Source organism: Neofelis nebulosa, chromosome 14 (genome assembly GCF_028018385.1).
Source record: "Neofelis nebulosa isolate mNeoNeb1 chromosome 14, mNeoNeb1.pri, whole genome shotgun sequence".
Classification (NCBI taxonomy): Eukaryota; Metazoa; Chordata; class Mammalia; order Carnivora; family Felidae; genus Neofelis; species Neofelis nebulosa.
The window spans coordinates 38,071,042-38,094,900 of NC_080795.1; the positions used below are offsets into that span (position 1 = coordinate 38,071,042).

Here is a 23,859-nt window from a genome sequence, read left to right on the forward strand (position 1 = left end):
GGAAAACCGCAAAGACTCCAGCAAAAAACTTCTAGAACTGCTATGTTAATTCAGCAAAGCCATAGGATATAAAATCAACATACAGAAATCGGTTGTATTCAGGGGCACCTGGGTGGCTCAGTCAATTAAGTGTCTGACTTCAGCTCAGGTCATGATCTCACGGTTCGTGGGTTCGAGCCCCATGTCGAGCTCTGTGCTGACAGAGCCTGGAGCCTGCTTCGGATTCTGTGTCTCCCTCTCACTCTCTCTGCCCCTCCCCTGCTCATGCTCTGTTGCAGTCTCTGTCTCTCAAAAAATAAATAAACATTAAAATTTTGTCTTAAATAAATAAAAAATAAAAATAAATAAATAAATAAATAAATAAAAAGAAATCCGTTGCAATTCTATACACCAATAATGAAGCAGCAGAAGGAGAAATCAAGGAATCAATCCCATTTACAGTTGCACCAAAAACCATAAGATACCTAGGAATAAACCTAACCAAACAGTATTATTTATCTTTAATAAAACTGTTAACAAAACAACCATAGTTGATCATTGTATATAGTTCTAATTTACATTTTTGTAACAACATTATTTGCTTTTGTACTGAACTCTCCAAAGCAAAATGAGAAGGGATTAGAATGGACTATGGTCTAGAATTAATTTAATATGCCAGAAGTTATAAGAGGGAAGAGTATAACCTGCCAAGCATAGTAGGCCTCAACTTGAAATCATTTGAATTTCCTCTTCTAGTTGTCAGAAAGGAACAGAGAGAGGGAGATCAAAAATGGAATGACAGAAAGGAGAATATAGAGGGATAGAAAAAAACATGTGAATAAGGTGGGATAGGAAAAGTTAATTCAGTTACTCGTTTGATTTTAAGGATTGTTTCCTTGAATGCAAAACTAACTCTATATGATTGATGAAGTTGCCCTGGAAGGGGAAAAATATTTTCTCTAATAGTAGTGCTCCTTGATAATTCATTTCAATAACATAAAAATGGCCCTGTCACAAAGTAGCACATTTTGCCAAAGCATGTCATGTAAAAAATCAGTAAAATTAGTGGAGGAAGATTTAGGCTTGCAGGGTTCTAGTGTAATGTCACAGAGGCCTGGGCACCGGTGGTCTGGAACAGATCATGAACCGTGGAGAGAAGAGAAGATGAATCATGTAAAGATTATTTGTCATGCATATAGAGAGTTGACAGATACTTAACACCATCAAAATCACCAAGTATGCTCTATTGAACAGCTCAGAGGAAAGACCCCAGCCATTAGGGAACAGGAGATCCAGGGTTTCATTATTCTTTCTGTATCTTATTAGTGGGGTTCAGGTCAGTGTATTTCCATTGAAATCATTAAATTCTCATTTGTTTTTATTGTGCATGTATCTTTACTTCCCAAGTACACAGGATTCAGCATCACTTTCACTCAGTTAAAATGAATTAATATAATTTTGTTGTTGTTTCTAGTTTTCTTGCAGGAAGAGGGAGTGTTTTGGAGAAATGTATCAGTAAAAGCCTTTGCCTAATATCCTACATGTCCACTCATTGTGGGAAAATGTCTAATTTCACCATAGATGAATGTCTGTCAGGAAGAGTGCAAGCTAACATCTGCCAAATTCCTACTCTGCACAAAACACTGTTGTAAACATTTTATGCTGTTACAGTCTTTTAAATTACCACCATCTATCATGGCTTTGAAAGTTCAGTAACTTACCAGGGTCATATAACTTGCAAAGGGTGGATCAGGGAGTCAAAGCAGAACATTGTGGCTTCAAAAATATTTTTAATGTTTGGGGCGCCTGGGTGGCTCAGTCGGTTAAGCGCCGACTTCAGCTCAGGTCACGATCTTGCGGTCTGTGAGTTCGAGCCCCGCATCGGGCTCTGGGCTGATGGCTCAGAGCCTGGAGCCTGCTTCCAGTTCTGTGTCTCCCTCTCTCTCTGCCCCTCCCCGTTCATGCTCTGTCTCTCTCTGTCTCAAAAATAAATAAACGTTAAAAAAATTTTTTTTTAATGTTTACCTATTTTTGAGAGAGAGAGACACAGAGAGAGCACGAGTGGGGGAGGAGCAGGGAGAGAGGGAGACACAGAATCTGAAACAGACTCCAGGCTCTGAGCTGTCAGCACAGAGCCCGACGCAGCTCAAACTCATGAACCTCGACATCGTGGCCTGAGCCAAAGTCGGCCACTGAACCGGCTGAGCCACCCAGGCACCCCCAGGACATTGTGGCTTCGAAGTGTGAATTTTCTCATCATAATGTGTTTTCCCACCCATCCCTAACTTGGCTATGCCCATTTTGAATAGAAGAAACTGAGACTGAGATGGGTTGATGTGCTTATGTCTTGCTCTTCTATTTGTGGGACCTCATTGATACTTCTTAGAGTTTTTAGCTTTGGGGGGTTTTTAGCTTTTTTAGCTTTTAAATCCATGCTCAATTTTATTTTCTCAGTTTCATCTTTATAGAAAGACATTCGGGAACTAGGATTCAGGGCGCCTGGCTGGCTCAGCCGGTAGAGTGTGCAACTCCAGATTTCAGGGTCATAATTTCAAGCCCAATGTTGAGCATGGAGCCTACTTAAAAAAATGCAATGAAAATTTAAAAATCCCTTGATTTAAAAACAACAACAAAAAAGGAAACTAGCCTTCACCCAAATGAAACAAACATCACATTTTTTTCTAATGATAAATTTATATTTAATATATCGTTTCTTTACCTTTTCAGATTTGCCATAATCCTAAAATACAGATAGTACTGTTTGAACCTGAGAAAAACATAGTTATACGTGGATGATTATTGCACAAAAGCACTGCCAAGACAGTTGTCATCTCTGAAGCCGATCTCCCACAGGAAAATTCTTAAGGAATCTGGGAGAGTGCTAGGAAGGCAGGGGTCTGCATGTGCTCGGTGATTATACCTGGCCAGGTGCATCTGCTAGTTTCAGCCGGTCAAGGATGCTGACTTGGAAAAGCCACATTGCATCATTTATATACCTTCCTGAGTTTCTTTCACGGAATATTTCCATTGAGACTCTTTGCTGCTTCTAGTGCCACACCCAGAAACAGGATCATCCGACGTAGCTGAACCGTAGCACAAGAACATGGAGAGAACTCTCTGAAAATAATGGCTAGGAGGAGGTTACTGGTAGTTAAGCGGTAGTCACCCGTGTTGTTTCTAAGAGGGCGGGGCACCTAGGCCTGGGTTGTGATGTGTGTACTGTATTATCTGCCATGGGTGCATTTATTATTTTAAGTAATAGTAGCAGCTTATATTTACTGAGTGCTGACTGTTTGCCTGACCCTGTCAACTGTTTCAATATTTATCTCCTTTAATCCTTGGAACAACATGTAAAGCTTAATTTGCCATGATCTTCACTTTATGGTTGAGGAAACTGAGCCTAATAGGAATTACATAACCTGGCTAAGATCATGCAGCTTGAAAGTAAGAGAATTCAGTTCAAACTCCATGAGCATGAAGAAATTTCACTATTACTGCCCACCAGTGGTTCTCAACTTTGCCTTCTTATTAGAATGACTTGAGAGCTTTTTTTTAAAAGTCACTAGGCCAAGACTACACCTAAGACCAATTAAGTAAGAACTCTGGGCGCAGGGGCTTGGCATCAGTATTTGTGAAGCTTTCAGGTGGTTCTAATGGGAAACCAGGGTTGGGAGTCTGCATTATGACTTGTTGCTTTTCCTGGTGCACCCCTAACTCCTGGGAGGCACCTGTATTTAAGAGATACTTGTAGAACACTGAGAATGATACTAACAAGTTAAGTGTTCGGGAGTTTACTAACCTAGAAGGGAGATAACATATATATTCTGTTTATCAGCTAAATGGCGATACAAGTTGGTTGGTTTTGGAGAGAAAAGTTATAGAGCCTAGGATTTCAAGGATAGGTTTGGGGGTTCTCAAACTACCAAATTAGTTTTTGCGTATGTGTATATATGCAGTTTTCAGGTGGATAAATGGATACAGAAGATCCGTGGCTTTAATCACATTCTCAGTGGGGTCAGTGTTGCAGGAAAGGCTAAGAATCACAGCTGAGGGTTCAGGAGAATGGATGTAAAGAAGGGCTAGCATGGTCAGAAACAACATCGTGAGGAACATGGAACACACACCCAGCATCGAAGGGGCTCATGACAATCTGAGAGGGAGGGAGGGAGGAAGGAAGGAAGGGTCTTTCCAGGTTCAGGGGAGAGAAGGAACACAGTTCATGGAGGAGGAATATACCTACTACTGTAAGGGTGGTGTAAGATAAGTTAAGCCTGAGGACTCTATGGGAGAATTTTTTATACTAGAGATCATCTTTTTTTCTTCCTTTTAGGTCTCACACTAATTAATAGATTTCTTCTCTATATAGACTTTATACTATAGCCTTTATAGTGAAAGGCTCAGTACTCTACTGAATAAGGGCTTCTACAGATCCCTTTATTAGCATTCGGTAACAATCAGGTATTACCACACTGGCTCCTCAGATTGCTGTGATGATAAGGTCTCTGATGGAACTGTTTCCATTGTCTAAGGAGAACTGAAGACACTCCCCTCAGTGTCCCCTCTTCTGATCTTAGGAGGGACCATCAAGGAGAGGTTCATCCACAAGGCTGTGTTAACAGGAACTTCTCTGCCTCAGAATAATCCGATGTGACTGGCGATGATGACACATAGTTCCACCTTTCCCTTCCTCATTTGAGCTTCTGGCAAAGAAGAAAGCATGCAGAATTTCCCTGACATTAGGAAAGATAAAAGACTAAAGAGAATCTTATGCATTTGTTCTCTTTCCTTTGCCACGATATAATCAAAATTTGGCAATAAGACAGCGTAGGTCTTGCAATATACACCATCTTCCCCTAATAAAAGGTGATCCGTGCCTTATGGTTAACGGTAAAGGAAATGCCGTCACATGGCAAATAAATGAGAACCTCTCACCCTTTTGTTCTGCTGAAGCGTAATTAATCTAAATGTCCCTAGGAATGAGAGGTACCACTTTGGGGGATACTAATTATGTTCCAGGCACCGGGCTAAAGGCATTACATATGTTAGGTTATACAGTCTTCACAAGTAATCCTTTGAGAAAGGTATAGTAATTATCATTCCTAATTACACATGAGGGAATTCTAGCCTAGAAATATAAGTAACTTGCCTAAGGTAAGTTTACCATCTGGTAAAAGGTAGAGCCAGGCACAAGCTCAGATCTCCTGATTCTCAGCCACTACAGGATCCTGCCTTGCGGTACAGATCCCAGCCGAGGTGTGAAGCATGCAACTGGTCCATTGAGAATGGGACATTATCTCATAGCAATAAATTGCAGAGGGAATTGCCAGGACTTGGGAGGATGAGTCAGACATGAACACACTGATGTGGTATTTCTTTCTATATAAATGGCCTCTCAGTTAGTTTGGAGGTAGCCTGTCTTAACAGTTATACTCATTGAATAGGGGCTCTATACATAAATTGTGGTACTTTCATTTGGTAGAAAAGTATGTAGCTACTAAAGATTGAGACATATATGGATACGTAAGGATGTCCAAGAAATATTGTCAAGTATAGAATGGCCTGCAGAGTGTGCTACTTTTTGATTAAAAAAAAAAAGAGAAAATACATACGCATGAACTGGTTAAGTGTATGTAAGGATGTCATTGGAAAGGTACACATGGGGTTGGAAATTGTAGACACCCCTGTTAGAAGTGAACTGTACGGGTAGGGGAGGAGATGGGAGGAAACAGTTATCACCGGAGGTGCTGTCTTACCTTTTGAATGTTATGCCATGTCATAGATTGTCACCTGCTCAAACACACAGGTACACCGTATGTATGATGATAAAGATGAAGCTTTCGGTGGCAACACTGATGTTTCAGATAAGCTTGCAAAATTGAGTTTTGGAAATCTTAGTAAAATGAGGCATCTGATGAAACAAACCAATGAGGTAGCTTCATGTATTGGTCCTGAAGGGGGATATGCAGGGCATTGAAGGAATATATTGATCAGCACATGTATGTAGATGTTTGTATTTGTTCATGATTGAATTTATATGGTTTTTCTCTGAGAGTGATTTTTTAAAAACGTAAGATGGGAGTGCCTGGGTGGTTCGGTTGGTTAAGCATCTGACTCTTGGTTTCGGCTCAGGTCATGACCTCACAGTTCATGAGTTCGAGCCCTGCATCAGGCTCCACGCTGATAGCACGGAGGCTGCCTGGGATTCTTTCTCTCCCTCTCTTTCTGCCCCTCCTCCACTCTCTCTGTCTCTCAAAATAAATAAACTTAATTAAAAAAAAATTTTTTTTTAATGTTGATTTGTTTTTGAGACAGAGAGAGACAGGGCATGAACGGAGGAGGGTCAGAGAAAGGGAGACACAGAATCTGAAACAGGCTCCAGGCTCTGAGCTATCAGCACAGAGCCCGACGCGGGGCTCAAACTCACGGACCGCGAGATCATGACCTGAGCCGAAGTCGGACGCTTAACCGACTGAGCCAACCAGGCGCCCCTTAATTTTTTTTTTTTTAAATATGAGATCACTAGTCAGTTTTTGAGTGGATAGATTAACAAGTGGAATAGAATGGATTCTATTGGATATTGGAGATAGGAAGTGCATGCAAAGTTCAAAATGTTGTTATAAAGTATTCTCCTTACTTCTCCTCCCCCAACCCACATACAAAACTTAGAACATCAGAAGCTTGATAACAGTACATGAGAATGTTGGAATAGATACCATATATCTTGATTCCACATGATAACCTCTCTCCTCTTTCACTTACGGTTAACATTTTGCATTGTTAAACATTATGTAGTGCTTACTTTTTGCAATTTCTGTCTTTTCCGAAAACATATGTAAATCCCAGAAGAATTGATTTTCCCCTCATATACATATCAAGCACTTGAGTGAATTTTTGTGAAAACACAAGACTGATTTTAAGAAGAAAAAAAGAGGAAGAATTCATTTCTTACTCTGAAAACTGTCTTCCTTCACAAGATTGAACAATCTCCTGGAATGTTTCTACTGGCCGTTCTTACACTATTTGCATGATGACAAAGATTGAAGTCTGAAAGGCAAAGCGATGTTTGAAATAAGCCAACAAGACTGGATTTTAGAAATATGAGAAAGAAGGATCAGGCATTTTCTGAGGCACACCAGATTCAGAATTATGCACAACAACTTTTTATCATAAAAAGAAAGGTTTAAACATGTCCCAAACCCGTAATTTTTCCTACTCTCCAAAGTAACCTTTTTATTTCTTAGTTCTTGTCATCTTTTGAAAAGATTTAGACATTGCTAGTCATATCAGCCTTTTTAAAAATTAAGACCATCTTCTGACACTTTTTGTATATTTACAAAAATCTGTGTGTGAGTTTTGCGAGACTTACGCATTTTGTGAAACCCCTTATGCACGGAGCCATTTTATATGGTGCCACAACAGAACATTTTCCATGGAAATTTTATTAAGTAATATACAAGGAGATGGGAGAGTATTAACATATTTAATACTTTCTTGATGTTTTTTGAAAACCCTTTAAGACTTAGTGTCATAAGCGTCTTTTTTTCAGTTAAAATCAGGCTTTTCTAAAATCCAATTATTTTAAGAGATTAGACCGTCGATATCTAACTTATTTGTGACAGAACCAGAAGCAGATTCCGGTTTTTATCTTACATTGTGCTGTTTCTATACAAAACACGTTTCTTAGAAATAAATTCTGAAAATTAAAGTAGAGGCATTAAAACCAGTCACACTATACCAGCTCTCTGTATTGGCATTTCTCAAAGTGTAGGCCACAGATGGACTGTGGCCCACCAACTGTTACTTGTCCATGATGCGATATGAAGAAAACTTGACAGTATTTAGAAACTTCCATAGCATTTTGACATTGCTACGATATCCAAGCACATGGTCTAGTAATTCATTTTTATAGTTTTTTACAAAACTTTCTGGCAGAAAGTGGAAATTTAAAAATCTCATCCTTCCCCACAGAGAGTTTGAGAAACACTGCTCTGGAGAATGTTTCTGAGTTCCAAGTGGAGAAGGAGCTAGATAAGACACAACTCTGACATGGAAGGAGGAAGGGAAGGGCTTAACCTCACTCAGGAGCAGACACAGCAGAGCCTGCAAAAGTCCCATATTTTAATGTCCCGTGTGCAGGGAAGAGTAACTTTCCCTTTGGTAGAAAAGAAGTGCTATCATTGGTTATGAACTCTCAGCCCTTTTTCAGCCACAGGTGGCAGAAACTAAACTCAGACCAGATTAAGAAAGAGGGAGAGAGAGAATTCATTGATTCCATGACCGGGGGATGGTGTAAAGCTTGTCACAGGGATTCTAGGGACTTGGGGTCATTGCTTTTATTTATTCATTCATTCCGTCCCACTCCATGTCCTGCCCTTCTCTCCAGTCATTTCTCTCTCAGGATTGTCACGGTCCATTCTACCACAGATAAGATTCTGCCATGTGGTGAGGCGGGTGAGTGGCTTTGGGTAGGGTAAGGCTCTATCATATTACCTCAGTCCCTCCAGGGCTGTCCCATACATAAAATCCCAAAGGAGTACTCCAAACAGCCCCACTTGTACTGTGTGCTCGACTGGGGGCCATCATCACAGCCAAGGGGAAAGGGGAATATTTTCATGTACATGCATGCGACCAAATGGGTTGGGTTGAGTAAGGCAGATATGGGGTATTCTGATCAACAGCCCCACCAGAAACATCTAGTTGAGGGCAGGTTTCCCACAGGTAGGGGATGATGGTAGAGAAGAAAGGAAGAGATGAGCAGAATAAGCAAGTTATGTCTACTGAGTTACAAAGGCTTATCTTCTCAATGTCAAAACTAATTGGTATGAGAAATGGCAGGAGGTGGAAGAAATAAGAGTGAAGAAAGTTAGACAAATAAAAGGGAAGAACTCTCTGGCAGATACTGGACGCCGTGAAGGGGGAAGCAGGGGAGGGGGCTTGGCGTTGAGCAACGGAGAGGTGGCAGTGAGACAAAACAGAAAAAGGAATTGGAGCGGGGGCGAGTCGCATATCCATATCTGAGGATATGAGCCATGGGACAGCTTTTTAGTTCTGGGAGATATGGACGTCGGTCAGCCAATTAGAGCTCAAAATCCTCCAACAGTTAAGAGGATAATGTTAAAGCCACAGCAACCGCTTACACTTATTTTATGCTTCGGCAGTTATAAATCACAGTATGATGAAAACAGTGCCTGGTAAATTTTTATTATTTTTCCCTGAACCTCCTCTCCAATATTTCCTTACCGATACAATTAACTGTAAAGTCAGAGTGGTTTTTTTTTTTTTCCTACATATGAAAAACTTTGCAAAAGAATCTGCGTAAAACATAGATCCGTTATATTCTCTCCTGTGCAACTTTTATACCTGACATAACGTTCAAGATGCAATTTTTAACATTATTTGTGCACAGAAAATCTGTTCAACATCAGGGCCGTGGAGAAAACTGACTTAACATCCTGTTTGAATCCTCGAAAGGGAGGTTTCAAGGCAATCTATTCACAAATGCCTGCCCTAATTAGAGAAGACTCTCTTCACGTGCTGTGAACAACTTAGTACAGGTGAGGCAGGGCCAGCTGGCAGCTGACAGAGGATGCTTGTGGCTCATGACGTGAGGGTTGTAGAAAGTCTCGGTCCAAAGTAGACCGAGAAAGAGGCACCTGGGTGGCTGGGTCGGTTAAGTGTCTGACTTTGGCTTAGGGCATCATCTCACAGCTCATGGGTTCGAACCCCATGTCAGGCTTTCTGCTGTCCGTGCAGAGCCTGCTGCGGATCCTCTGTCCGCCCCCCCCCTTCCCCCCTCCCCCCGCCTCTCTGCCTCTCTCCCACTCATGCTCATTCTTTCTCTCTCGTTCTCAAAAATAAACATTAAAAAAATAAATAAAAGTAGACCAAGACAGGAGGCTGCACTCAGCTTCAGTTAGTGCTACTTAAACTACGGTCCTGGAACCAGTAGCCGCAGCGGCATCCCTGCCACTCAAGAGAAGCTCAAGAGAAATGCAAACTCACGGGCCACTCCTCATAATAGACAATCTCTGGGCGCGGGGCTCAGCAGTCTGTTTAACAAGCCCTCTACGTGAATCTTACCTACACTCAGGGCTGAGAGGCGCTCATGTCAAAGCCGACAGCCTGGCCAACCGGAAAAGCCCAAAAGGTGATTGATCGCAGAAGCCAGAATGAGGTTTGAGTTTGAAGACGGGACTGGAGATAAAAGTAAGCATTAGTGTCAGCAACGGATACACCGAAGCTGCGCGGATAGGAAGCCCTGAGGGAAAAGATGCAACGGCACCTTAACGTGACCCAGGAGAATTTTTACTCAAGTCGGTCTTCTCTACTAGGCAACGTGTATGGCTTGCAAGAGAGCAGGGTCAAATGTGCTATATTTATTTGGAACTGACCTTGTGTATGAGCGGGTTCTGTCTGCTACCAAATGGAAGTTGAACTTACGAAGAGCCAGAAGAAGTAAGTAAATAGAGGATATCCCGTTGGTATAATTATCCACCTTATGCTAGTAACGTGGAGTATATCATTGTAATAAATTTAAGCTACCACTAACAGTGCAGCAGATATTCTTTGCAGATTGTTTCACTTCTAAGAAATAATTCGATTTGAGAAATAGTGTTAAAGGTAAAGGCTGTTTACTAAAGTCACCTTGGCAGAGTCTTAAAGAAGAGATTCTTGAACCACATCTTGAATTTTTAAAGCATAATCTCTCAGTGTTATGCCTGAAAATCTACATAAAAAAATTTTCTCCAGGTGGTTCAGATGCTCAGCCAGATTTAGAAACCTCTTAACTAGAAAACAGACATGGATATGAACCAACTAGATGTCTCTTTTTTTTTTTTTAATTTTAGGCTTGGACAAAGAAATATGCTTCCCCCTCCTTAAGGCTACACCTGTGCCTCAGATTCCTCTTCCCTGTATCTACTTGGCCCCTCTCCACCTGTTACCACCCTTTCCTCTCTGCCTGTGGGGGCTGGGAATAGAACATTCTCAAGATTACCTCTTTTCCATTCTCTCACCAACACGTGTTATTTATTATCTTTTGGATGCTAGCCATTCTGACAGTTGTAAGGTGTTATCTCAGTATGGTTTTGATTTGCATTTTCCTGATAATTAGTAATGTTGAGCACCTCGTCATGCACTTGTTGGCCATTTGTATGTCTTGAAGAATGTCTGTTCAAGCCCTCTGGCAATTTTTCAGTGAGATTTATTTGGGTTTTGGCTAGTGAGTTATTGGAGTTCTGTATATGTTTTGGATATTAACCCCGGATCATATATACAATTAGCAAATATTTCCTCCCATTCCATAGATTGTCTTTTCATTTTGTTACTAGTTTCCTTTGCTGTGAAAAAGCTTTTTAGTTGATAAGTCCCGCTTGTTTGTTTTTTCTTTTATTGCCTTTACGTTGGGTGCCGTGTCTAAAAAAGTCATTGCCAACGCTCAGTGTCAAGTTGTTCACGCTGCTGTGTTTTCTTCAAGGAGTTTTGTCGTTTAAGGTCTTATATTTAAGTATTTAACTTCCATTTTAAATTTAAGCCTGATCAATTTGAGCTCAGGTTTGTGTATGGTGTAAGATGGGGGTCCAGTTTCATTCTTTGTATGTGACTGTCCACATTTCCCAGCACCATTTATTAAAGATGCTGTCTTTTCCCTATTGTGTATTCTTGGCACCTTTGAGATAAATTGACTGTCAGTTGTCAATTGTAATTGATGGGTTTATTTCTGGGCTCTCTAGTCTGTTCAATAGATACATGTTTTTATGCTGATAACATAGTGTCTTGATTATCACAGGTTTATAATATATAAAGTTTGAAATCAGGGAACATGATGCCTCCAGCCTCCTTCTTCCTTCACAAGATTGCTGTTTGGGGTCTTTGGTGATTGCCTACACATTTTAGGATTATTTTTCCTACTTCTGAAAAATGACATTGGACTTTTGATAGGGATTGCACTGAATTTATAGATTGCTTTGGATATTAATAATATTATTATTATTAATTAATAATATATAATATATTATTTATTATATATTAATTAATATTAATTAATATTAATATATATTGATTACATATTAATTAATATTAATATAGTATTAATATTCTTCCAATCCACGAGCACAGAATATCTTCTTCTTATTTGTGTCTTCGGTGTCTTTCATCAATGTCTTATAGATTTCAGTGCAGCAATCTTTCACATCCTTGGTTAGATATGTTGCCAGGTTTTTAATTGTTTTCATGCATCGTAAATGGAATTATTCTGTACTGGTGTCTTAAATTAGGGTCATCTCTAGGATTCAGTTCAAAAAGTACTAATCCTTAATCCATGCCTTGTGTCAGTTCCTGTTTTTAATATTTGTTATACTGTAAGTGGGATAAAGTACCTGCCCTTGTGTGACTTCAGAGTCGGGTGGAGGAAGCGCAAATTGGAGAACTCACTATCCTCACCTTTGGTAGGTGTGATGACGGGATGTTTTAGATTGAAGAGTCTGAATGAAAATTCGTCCATGGTTCCTACTACAAACACTGTGCAGTTTGACTATTCCTATGGTTTTGAGTACCCACATGTGATGACTCCAAATATCTATTATTGAGTCCAGAATGGTAAAGAATGGTTAAGAGCATTCTTGAGTCAAACGTACCTGGGTTTGAATCCTGGCCCTGCCACCCGATAGATGTGTCACTTCAGACAAGTTGCTTACCTTCACCTAAGACCTAGTCCCCTAGATGTACAATGGGGATGGTGAAATCAGAGATGTAGGAAGTTAGACACACCAGATAAAGCTCTCAACACTGTTGCACCTGGCATATGTCAAGTACTCCGTGTATGCTGTTGCCATTTAACTTTGAGTTCTTGTTTTTTGTTTTTTTTTTTTAATTTGTTATTTTTATTTTTCCCCATAGTTGACTCCTCAGGGTAGCGTAAGCTTTCATTTGGAATTCCTAAACTTCCATTCATCTAATGCAACGTAGTAACAACTTTTAGTAAGAACTTTTGAACCAGCTCTTCAGTTCACCAAATGCTCCAGGGTTACTAAAATGACACAGAAGGGAAAAGACGGTACTGTTTTGTGTGTGTGACTTTTGAACCTCCCACAGTGTGTAGCAGAACACGTAGTAGCTTCCCAGGTACGTGACCAAGTACCACGGACTGGGTAGCCTCAAATACCAAATTTTTTCTGGAAGCTAGAAGTCTCATCAAGGGCCATGCTTTTTCTGAAGGCTCCAGGGCGGGTATTCTTCCTTGCTTCTTCCAGCTGCTAGCTGATAGTTGCTGGCGAGCGTTGGTATTCTTGACTTATGGCAGCATCATGCCAGGCTCTGCCTCCCTGTCTCTCTCTGAATCCAAGCTTCCCTTCCCTTCTACAGATCGCATCACTGGATTAAGGCCAACCCTCACTCAGTATGACCTCATCTTAACTTGATTACATCTGCAAGGATCCTATTTCCAAACAAGACCATAGGCGTAGGTATGGGGTTTAAAACTTGAACAGATCTTCTTGGGGGACACAGGTCAACCCAGTACAATGCACGCAGCAAATGTTTACTATATCTTGGGGAAGTAAATGATTAACTTTCGACTGGAAAAGCAATGATTTTCCAATCTCATTTTGTCTCTCGCATGAGACGTTGTGTTTATGTGTGAAAATAGTCGGTCCTTAATTGGCCCCAGTATGAGCAGGGTTCAGTCTCTTGTGTGTGGTACCTCCTACAAATTCATCCTATAGAGGACACCCAAATGCAAAGTCTGTTATGATCACTATAGACTCTAAGCCTGCACTTAGAGCCAGCTGCTTGCCAAATGCTGCCTGCCTACAACACTCTGTAGCCCTCATCTCCATATCCTTGGGACCATTTCACCTGTAATCACAGGGTCTGACTCACTTTTGGCTCTAGGAGCAATTGTGGCCTTCAGCAGAAGGGATTTACAGAGCTCTTACGAGTGTTTACTCAGTTGTCCTGGAATGCCATGTCATGTCAACCATGTTGATAGCCTGGCCTCATTTATTGTCTTGCTTCTGACAACTGAGTATTTGTCTTGATTATAAGAACGAATCTTAAAAAAGATGGTAATTATGTGAAATGATGAATGCGTTCGTCAGCCTGATTGTGGTAATCATTTTACACTGGGAAAAAATTTTAATGTTTAAAAACAATCTCCATTTCTGGCCTGGTTCTGGTTTCCTTGGCTCATTGCACGGCCCAAGCCCCTATTTGATAACCCTTGTGGTATTGCTGTTCTTTTATAAGCAAGGACATGCATTCATGCTGGGCCCTCATATTCAGTTCTTGGGTCAGGGGTCTGGTGACTAAAGTAACTTGCCCCCCCCCCCAACCCACCTATGAGGATATCTGAATAGAATCTGCTCCTAAAATCCCTTTGGCCCCGTTCTGTCTCTGTTGTCCTCCAGATGGATGTCTCTCAGCTGAGAGCGCTCACCTCAGTTCAGTTTGTGTCTGTAGCACCCGATCTCCCCCAGGAGGCACATCCCATTCTAGGCTCCAGTCTGTCTCACAATCTGCCCTGTCCCTCTGGTGGGGCCGGGATTCTTGTGCGATCAAGTACATATACACATCATAGAATTACAATCTATCCCAACATTTGCAAGGTCAGGTCCTTTATCATTCGGATCTTCCAATACTGCTTCTGTTGATTTTCCTTAATGCTGTTTTGCTTGGTGAGTCAGAACTAGCTGAACACAGTTGCTCTGATGCTAACAGAAAGATATTCTGCTCGGATTATTCTTAGTGAACTGGAAGATCGTGATATTCTTCTGTAAAATGAACACTGTGATGGCTGAGCATATTTGTGACGTAGCCAGCCTGCTAGTCTGCCGATAAACCCAAGTGGGTATCACTACAGTGCTCCCATCAGGGAGGAGCTAAGTGCATTGCTCATTGAGCCACATTCTCCTTGCCTCAAATACTGTCTAGAAGTAAACCTCTTTGGAGGCCAGTGTTAACTCCTTCAGGTTATTAGGAAGCTTAGCAGTGTTTAGCAAACTGTTTTGCCCACTGAAGAAGAAACCTGTTTACACTGGTGATATTCAGGCAGCTGAGGGATGCACTGGAAGGTCAGTAAAAGATGAGCTGGAACTTAGACTTTAAAGATTCCTGCTAAGATCCACAGTGTATTAATTTTGAGGAAGAAGCTAAAAATCTTGAATATAATCAGAAGCAAAGAAGGAGTTCAGAATGGTGGTTTTTCAGTAAGAGAGTCACTTATTTATATAGCAAAGGCAGCCAACTCTGTTAGAAAATACTTCAGAGATGACTAAGAATGTTAACATGAAGCCAAGACTATTTTGAGGTGGATCCTAGAATTGAGAGCTGGCATGTAAAAGGTTCTATTAGAAAGATTCTGAATTCTCAAGTAGAAATCAGCCTGGACTTCCCAAATATTTTCTCTTTTCTTGACAGTAAACATACTCCTCAGGAAAGCAGTTTAGTTCATCTGAACTTAGAGTGCCCAACACAGAAGATCAAATCAAAACAACTTCAGCTGTCCCCAAGACTTGTAAATGAATGGTGTGCAGTGTATCTTGTCCTTGCTGTTCTTGGAGTTTCTGAGGGGTGCTTTTGCAAAATTGAGTGGCAAATCCAAACGGACAGGTATATTGTAATTTATACTAAATGGATTCACAAGTCAAGTCATGTGAACAGAATGATATGAACCTTGCCTTTTATGCTTAACATCTTTTCCTGCTTCAGTTTGCTTTTAATCATGAAGTACACTTTTTCCAGTATAAATGAAACCTTGTAATGATAAGAAAAACAAAGGTTTCAAAAGCTATAAAGAAGGAAAAAGCAAACCCACCCAAAGTCCTAGCATCCAGAAGCAATGCGATCTGCTGTTGATATGGTTCCTCACTTCTTCCCAAGTCACATTTTTTGGTTCTATATATACCATTTATATCTGGCTTCACATTTTTACGTAACTTCTAAACTTAAGCATTTTTCAAGCTATTGACAACTCTGTGGATACATTTTAATGATTATATAATGATATGCAGTTTACTTAGTTATTCAGCTAATGAACATTTAGTTTCAATTTTCCCCCACAGTTGTCAGTCAGGCTGCAATGAATATGTTTGTTCTTTACCCCTCTTTGGCATCTAGCTGAGAATGCATTCTGATGGTAACACCCCCTCTGATTCTGTTTCAGTAAGAATGTTTACAATGTAACTAGCATTTATTCTTTCCATTTAGCTTTCTTTAAAAAAAAAAAATGGCATAGCTAAAAGAGTATAGGTTTTCTTGCTACAAACATGAAAAGAAACCGAACAATATCCCATGCTATCGGATATCCTCTGGGCTCATCTACGGCTTAATATTCCTTTACAATCCCACGTGACTACAGGCTGGAGGTATCCTGTAAGAAATCAATCCTATAGAATTCACACAGGTAAGTCTACTATAAAAAAAGAACCGGCGGCACCTGGGTGGCTCAGTCCGTTGAGCATCCAACTCTTAATTTTGGCTCGGGTCATGATCTCATGGTTCAGTTCATGAGTTCGAGCCTGCGTGGGGCCATATGCTGACATTGCGGAGCCTGCTTAAGCTTCTCCCTCTCTCTCTGCCCCTCCCTGGCTCGCACTCTCTCTGTCTCTCTCAAAATAAATAAAATTGAAAAAGAAAAAAGAACTGTGCTTTATTACCTACTACAAACAACATAGCACAGAAAGAGCTAAAGAATGTTTGAGGAGAGGAGCACTATAGTACTTTAGGAACATAGCCTTTTATTAAGGAACAAGTGCAGCTAATGTCATGCAAATTACTCTGAACTACTGTGTTTTAGGATATAGTCCACATAGTTTAATTTTCATAATGGATTGGGCTGTTTATTCCTTTGAAATGAAAAAGAAATCTCATTATGAACCTGTGAACCATTCTGAAGAAAATACAAAAACAAAAGTGACCTTTAATGTCCTTTTTAAGTCTGAAGTTCTGTGAAAACAGTAAGGTTAGGAAATGACCTGTGTTTTAATGAACAAAATGTTTGAAATGATACTAAAAATTTCTAAGTGATCTAATTCTGAATCCAACAGGATTCCAAGTTTTGATGGTTTTCCCTCAAATTTCTTCACATCTGTCTATTCTTTTTGCCCCCTCCTCCAAGCTCCCATATCAGGTACTGCTTTTTGCCTCGAAATCCATATAAAGACTTACAAATCCTATGTGTGCACCACTGTATGAATATTAATACACTATAAAGTTACACAAAAAGAAATGAAAAGGCATAAAGTTAAATACAAATACAAATATTTGAGAACTGCTGGATTTGATAATGGCATTGAATGGATATTAATTTCACTTGTATGTAAGTTTCTTCCTTGTGTATAGAAAATATACACTGAAGTACTTAGAGGTAAAGGTGACAACTGGGGGAGGGGTTAGGTGAAGGGCACTTGTTTTGTAGATTTTGAAATTATTTCAAAATAAAAAGTTTTAAAAGTGTGTGTGTATGTGTGTGTGTATAAAGTTGAAGTATATCTTCTTGCCTCCAGCGGATGGCCTTGCACACCCCTTGGGTTCTACCTTCCAATCTGGGATCAGCTGGCCCAGAGTCTAGTAACAATGTCCACATTGGTCTCTTGGCCTCTTTTCGCCCTCTTTTTATCGAATCGCAACCCGTCTGTCAGTGACCTTCCTAAAGTATAAGTCTGATGATGTCACTCACCTTCTTTAAAATCCTCTATGATTCCAAATTGGCAAGAGAACCAAGAAGACTACTAGGTTATCACAGGAGGCTTTTCATTGTTTGGTCCCATTCTTCATTAATGGCCTACGTTGCAGCCACAGGAACTACTCCTAGCATTTGTAGTTGTTATTGCAAATAGTGTTTCTTCTCACTGGAATGGTCTTCCTTTGTCTGCCTTTTCTACTCCTCTTTAAACTCAAAATTTTATCCTCTGGAGTCACTGCTGACCTTGCAGTCAGCCACTTCCCCCATAGCAGCAATTTAATTGCATTTTAGTTATTTACTCTATGAGTTTAAGTCTATCCAGTTGCTAGAGACTAGTGACTGGTCATACTCTTCTCAGGATCTGTTGCCACCTGGTTGATTATGACAGAACAATGCGTGGCGTGTAGCGGTGAAAGCCCGTGGGATAAATGAATGAACAGAAACCTACCCCAAAACTTCCGCAGAAGACTTTACATGTTCTGCCTGGTGGCACATACAGCTTTACAAAGAGATCTGCTTAAGGAAGGAGATGCCCTTTATCCAAGATCAAATACTCAATGTCTGGGGATAGAATCCTGAATTTAAACTTACACTACGATTAGTGACGGGACTGGTAAAATGACCCAGTGCCCAGCAACCCTGACTGCTGTGTAGACGATAACTGGATTATGATGGTTATTTACATTGAACTTTGACCTGTGGCGGTTGTATGAAGTACAAGATTTTCAGTCAATTGGTGCTTGCAGCTGACTCTTAGTAAGTCTTTCTAATCTTTAAGAGGTTTACTTTTATTTCAATTTCATTTAAACTCGCTAAAATTAATGGGGTGCCTGCGTGACTCAGTTGGTTAAGCATCCAACCGTTGATTTCGGCTCAGGTCATGATCTCACAGGTTCGTGAGTTTGAGCCCCACATCAGGCTCTGCGCTGACAGTGCAGAGCCTGCTTGGGATTCTCTCTCTCTCTCTCTCTCTCTCTCTCTGCCCCTCCCTCTCTCTCTTTCTCAAAATAAATAAACTTCAAAAAAATTTTAAATGAACTTTCTAAAGTTAAAATTTTATTAATGTCTCATCTAGTAGTTAATATGAGTTTTCTCCTTTAAGTTACAATGTAGTGTTGTATTTATTTATTGCCTGATTTTCGACCATTCTTGCATTCCTTTACCAAGCTTTCCTCGGTCAAGACACTATTCTGATAGGAATGTATTATATCTACTAACATTTCATCTGCTGTTCCATAGTTACATTCGTAAAAGGCATCTGTTGTTTACATGTAAATATTAAGCCGTGTAACTCTTCATTATGTTTTAGAAATCATTCCAAGAAGACATTGAGTCAAACTTCCCTCCAAGATGGAATTTAGATAATGGAAGTTCTAGTAGTTCTACCAAGTCCAAAATCATGATAGCTAACATTTATTAAGTGCTTATTTTGTGCCACTCTTTTAACTGCTTTGTATTTATTAACCCATTCATATCCTATTGCATTCATATGAAACAGAAGTTATTATCCCCACCTTGTGGTTGAGGAACCGAGACCCAGAGATGCAAAGTACTCAGGTTCCCAGGGTGGTAAATGGTGGAGTCAGGATTTGACTCAGGCATTCTGGCTCCAGAGCCTCTAATTCTTCAGCCAGTATGCAGTATTCCCCAGCATGATACTGGGGAAAACACAAACGCCAACAATTATTTGTTCACAGACAGAATCTGATATAATCATTGTTAACATAATTGAGTAAACAACGTAGAATTTACATGAAAAATACCATAACTACATATCCTCTATTATTATTGTAACCTAAATTGGGGAATAACTGTACTGAACTATTTAAAAACTTAAATATTACCAAAGTAACTATTTTTGTTTTCTTTTCAGCAATCTCGACACAGAAGAACTATGTGGTAAGTTGTGTTGGGGGAGGGGGAGGCAGTCAAACTCACTACTTGCTTTAGAATGAAAAAGAACACCATCTTATATAAATTTCTATATACCCTAAAATTAATGTCCTAGATTAGGAATTTGGGAATATAAAAGATAATTGAGATCTCAAAGGATTTATCTTAACTGAGTTTTACTCAAGCATGTTTTTCATTGCAGAAAGAGTTGGGACTCAATTTGTTCATGGAGGAGAGTTATTTTGTTTGCATTTGATACAATTAGTTTCATAGTAGAAAACTCTCCACTAGTTTGAATATATTTTTAAATTGGTGTTTAATACAACTTCATTATTCTTTTCAAATAGATTGCAAGACTGACCCCCCTTGACATGTAAAAACAACTCTGTCCCATACCTGCCTAAACAGTTTTGGAGTTTTAAATGTCACTTGCAAAACAAGTTTCAATGGAGAGAGGAATTTCTACAGATTCTTGATTTAATAGCCTCTTCTATTATTTTCTTCATCTTTGTGGTTGGAAACAAAAGTCAAAGGCTAGGACTGTGGGAAGGCAAATATTTCTGAGATTTATCTTTTGTTTTGAGTAAATTGTGGAGCACTGTGAGACTATTCAGTGTGAAACAGCCATTTTTCTCTGAACACTGGAAGGTTTTAAGCTTTATGTTTTAAGATAAATATATAACACCTTGTCCAAGTTTGAGTTTATTGTCTAGGCTTCTTAGAAATAATTTTATAGATGATATTCTTTGAAACTCTTAATTGAATAAGCACTTCCTGAATATCTTATAATCCTTATAAATTTGAAGTTTACCAAATCATCACATAGTCCATTTTACAATATTCAAGAGTAGTTATCTTCCATTTCATCAAAAATGGTAGAGTGACACCAAGTGAGGATATGCCAAGACAATATATCAGAATACAAGCTTTCAAGAAAAGAACTCAGGACAACACAAATATGATAATCACCAACCATGAGCTTTCAAATTTTCCAATGGTCATAAAAAACTCTATTTCCAGGGCACCTGGGTGGCTCAGTCGGTTAAGCGTCCGACTTCAGCTCAGGTCACGATCTCGTGGTCCGTGAGTTCGAGCCCTGCGTCGGGCTCTGGGCTGATGGCTCAGAGCCTGGAGCCTGTTTCCGATTCTGTGTCTCCCTCTCTCTCTGCCCCTCCCCCGTTCATGCTCTGTCTCTCTCTGTCTCAAAAATAAAGAAAACTTAAAAAAAAAAAAAAACTCTATTTCCTGTTCCTGTATTGTGTCTATCTTGTATTCCGTGAGAAGAATCCAGCTGAAAAGCAAGCTGTTTATGCAGAAGCAAGGTATCTCGGTACTAAAGCAGTTCATGTTTTGTTAGTTATGAAACACTAACAGAGAAAAACGGAGGAAATCCTGACATGCTTTTACACATAATCAAACCATGATCTGTCCACACATGGGTATTAAACTGTGCCAAGGAGGCAAAAGGGCCCGTGGGGACCCTGGCCACCAGGCTTTCTAAAGAACAGCAATCACGATCAAGGTCAAGTTGTGATCCATTCTCATCCATGGGCAGATGGTCCCTGCCAGTGAAGTGGAGAGATGGAGTAGGGAAATGGAGAAGATTATGTCAATAATTTTGTGAGGTTGGGAGACCCATTTCTAGATAGGTTAGGCCAAAATAAGGATTTCCTCAAATCATCCACTTAATTCTTTTTGTTGTCTATTTAACTTTGCTTAGGTAGGCATGGCTCATGAGAAAGCAAACTGTTAAAAGGGCTTTTAAGATGAAGACATTTAGTGGCTCTTATTTGCTATGTTGCTTATGTATTGTCATCAAAGAGTATTACATTATCCTCTCAGTGTAATTGTGTATCTTCACTTAATCCGCTACAAAAAAAAGTTTAATTTGTCTTCTGTAATAATAGAACTCGATTAGAAACCTACTCTGTACTTAGAAAAAGCTTTGGCTATGAATTTCCCCATAGTTAAGGAACTAGTATATGGGGTTTTAATGCAACCAAATTGCTCTGTATTTTTATTTTTATTTTTATTTTTTATTTTTTTCAACGTTTTTTATTTATTTTTGGGACAGAGAGAGACAGAGCATGAACGGGGGAGGGGCAGAGAGAGGGAGACACAGAATCGGAAACAGGCTCCAGGCTCTGAGCCATCAGCCCAGAGCCTGACGCGGGGCTCGAACTCACGGACCGCGAGATCGTGACCTGGCTGAAGTCGGACACTTAACCGACTGCGCCACCCAGGCGCCCCTTGCTCTGTATTTTTAAACCCAGTGATTGCAGTCCCAATTGTGTGTTATAATCCTCCCCCTCTCTGCTCAAGAATATGCATTTTAATTTCCAGAGTATAGTTTCATGTCTTGTTATTTTGTAAATATAAAGTAAATATTTACGTTGGATTCTAATCAAAACCAAATGCTTCAGTGCACGCAAGTAAAATCTGTCGACTCATATCCCGAGCAAATTTGCCCTGGTGCATGGGAGGGATGACATTTGATTGGCATGAAAAATAGATTTCCTGTGCTCTTTCAGGGAAGCCAGTTAAAAGGTCCAGGTATCTAACAACTTTCATTCTGTTGCTTTTACTTAGTTAACTAAATTATAGACCTAGAAATCAAAATATGTTAAAGTATTGCTTTATTTTAGTTATGAAAATAATACCTAACTGGTTTTTAAATTTTAGCAATACAGACTTACATTGGCATGTAAGACAAAATGTCAGCCTCCCCCCTTCCCTCTCTCCCTCCCTCCCACTCTCTCTCTCTCTGTGTCTCTCTGTCTCTTTCTCTGTCTCTGTCTCTCCTTTTGCCTGATAGTGACCTCCACTGCTAACTGCTTGGAGCATATCCTTCCAGATACTCTTATGCCTGCATTGACATTGACAAATATACTTTGATAGATAAGTCAACATCCATCACCACACACAGTTCTTGTCTTGTAATGAGAACTTGTAAGATGTATTCGCTTAGCAACTTTCAAATATGTAACACAGTATTACTAACTACAGTTACTGCCTTGTATATTACCCCCCATGACTGACCTTTAAGATCTACATTCTACTTACTTTGCGTTTCATTTGTTCTTTTTCCAATTCCTTGAGGTGCAAAGATTATTATTATTTGAGATCTTTCTTGTTTCTTGATGTAGGTAGCATTTAACTCTATGAACTTCCCTTTTAGAACTGCTTTTGCTGCATCCCATAAGTTTTGGTATTCTTGTATTTTCACTGTTATTTGTCTCAAGTTATTTTTTTTTGTGTTCTCTTTTTTCTTCTTTGATTCATGGTTGTTCAAGAGAGGGTTGTTTAATCTCCACAGATTTGTGAATTTTCCAGTTTTCATCTTGTAATTTCTAGTTTTACATCATTGTGGTCAGATGAGATGCTTGATATGATTTCAGTCTTCTTAAATTTATTAAGGCTTGTTTTGTGACCTAACATCTAATCTATCCTGGGGAATGTTCGTTGTGTACTTGAGAAGAGTTTGTATTCTGTTGCTTTTGGATGGAATGTTCTGTGTGTGTGTGTGTGTGTGTGTGTGTGTGTGTGTGTGGTCTATCTAGTCGAATGTGTCATTTAAGGCCATTGTTTCTTTATTGATTTCTCTGTTTGGATGATCTATCGATATAAGTGGCATATTAAAGTCTCTTACTATATTGTATTGTCTATTTCTCTCTTTAGATCTGTTAATATATGCTTTATATATTTATGTGCTCCTGTGTTATGTGCCTGTATATTTACAAATGTAATATCCTTCTGGTGGATTGGCCCTTTACTGTTACATAATAACCTTCTTTGTCTCTTTTTATAATCTTTGTCTTAAAGTCTGTTTTATCTGATCTAAGTATACCTACTTCAGCTTTCTTTTGGTTTCTAATTGCATGTAAGATCTTTTTCTATCCCTTCGCTTTCAGTCTGTGTCCTTATATCTGAAATAAGTCTCTTGGTGGCAACAAAAGATTTTCAATCCATTCATCCACTCTGTCTTTTCACTGGAGAATTTAGTCCATTTACATTTAAGCTAAGGATTTATACATATATGCTTATTTATGTATCATTGGTTGTTTCCTGACTGTTTTGTAGTTCCTCTCTTTCTTTTTCTCTTGCTTTCTTCCTTTGTGACTTGATACTTTTCTGTAGTGGTATATTTCAATTTTTTCTTTGTGTGTGTGTGTGTGTGTGTGTGTGTGTGTGTGTGTGTGTGTACCTAGTGTAGGTGGTTACCATGAGGCTTACATAAAACAATTTATAACAGTCTGTTTTAACTTAATAACAACTTAAGTTTGAACATGCTCTAAAGCTCTACATAT

At 39.5% G+C, this 23,859-nt stretch overlaps 1 protein-coding gene and 1 long non-coding RNA gene across 2 annotated transcripts in view; one reads left to right on the forward strand and one right to left on the reverse strand.

Annotated features, from left to right (window-relative positions):
• NECAB1 (N-terminal EF-hand calcium binding protein 1) overlaps positions 1 to 23,859 on the forward strand; it is a 197,291-nt gene that overhangs the window by 62,402 nt on the left and 111,030 nt on the right. The window contains exon 4 of the mRNA XM_058698510.1: positions 19,533 to 19,558. Within this exon, the coding sequence (XP_058554493.1) occupies positions 19,533 to 19,558 (26 nt within the window). The remainder of the gene's footprint in view (positions 1 to 19,532; positions 19,559 to 23,859) is intronic.
• Positions 6,807 to 17,995, reverse strand: LOC131494278 (uncharacterized). Its single transcript, XR_009253287.1, has 3 exons — positions 17,654 to 17,995; positions 10,060 to 10,173; positions 6,807 to 7,023 (listed from the first exon to the last, which is right to left on the reverse strand). It is a non-coding gene; the product is annotated as an uncharacterized LOC131494278 (long non-coding RNA).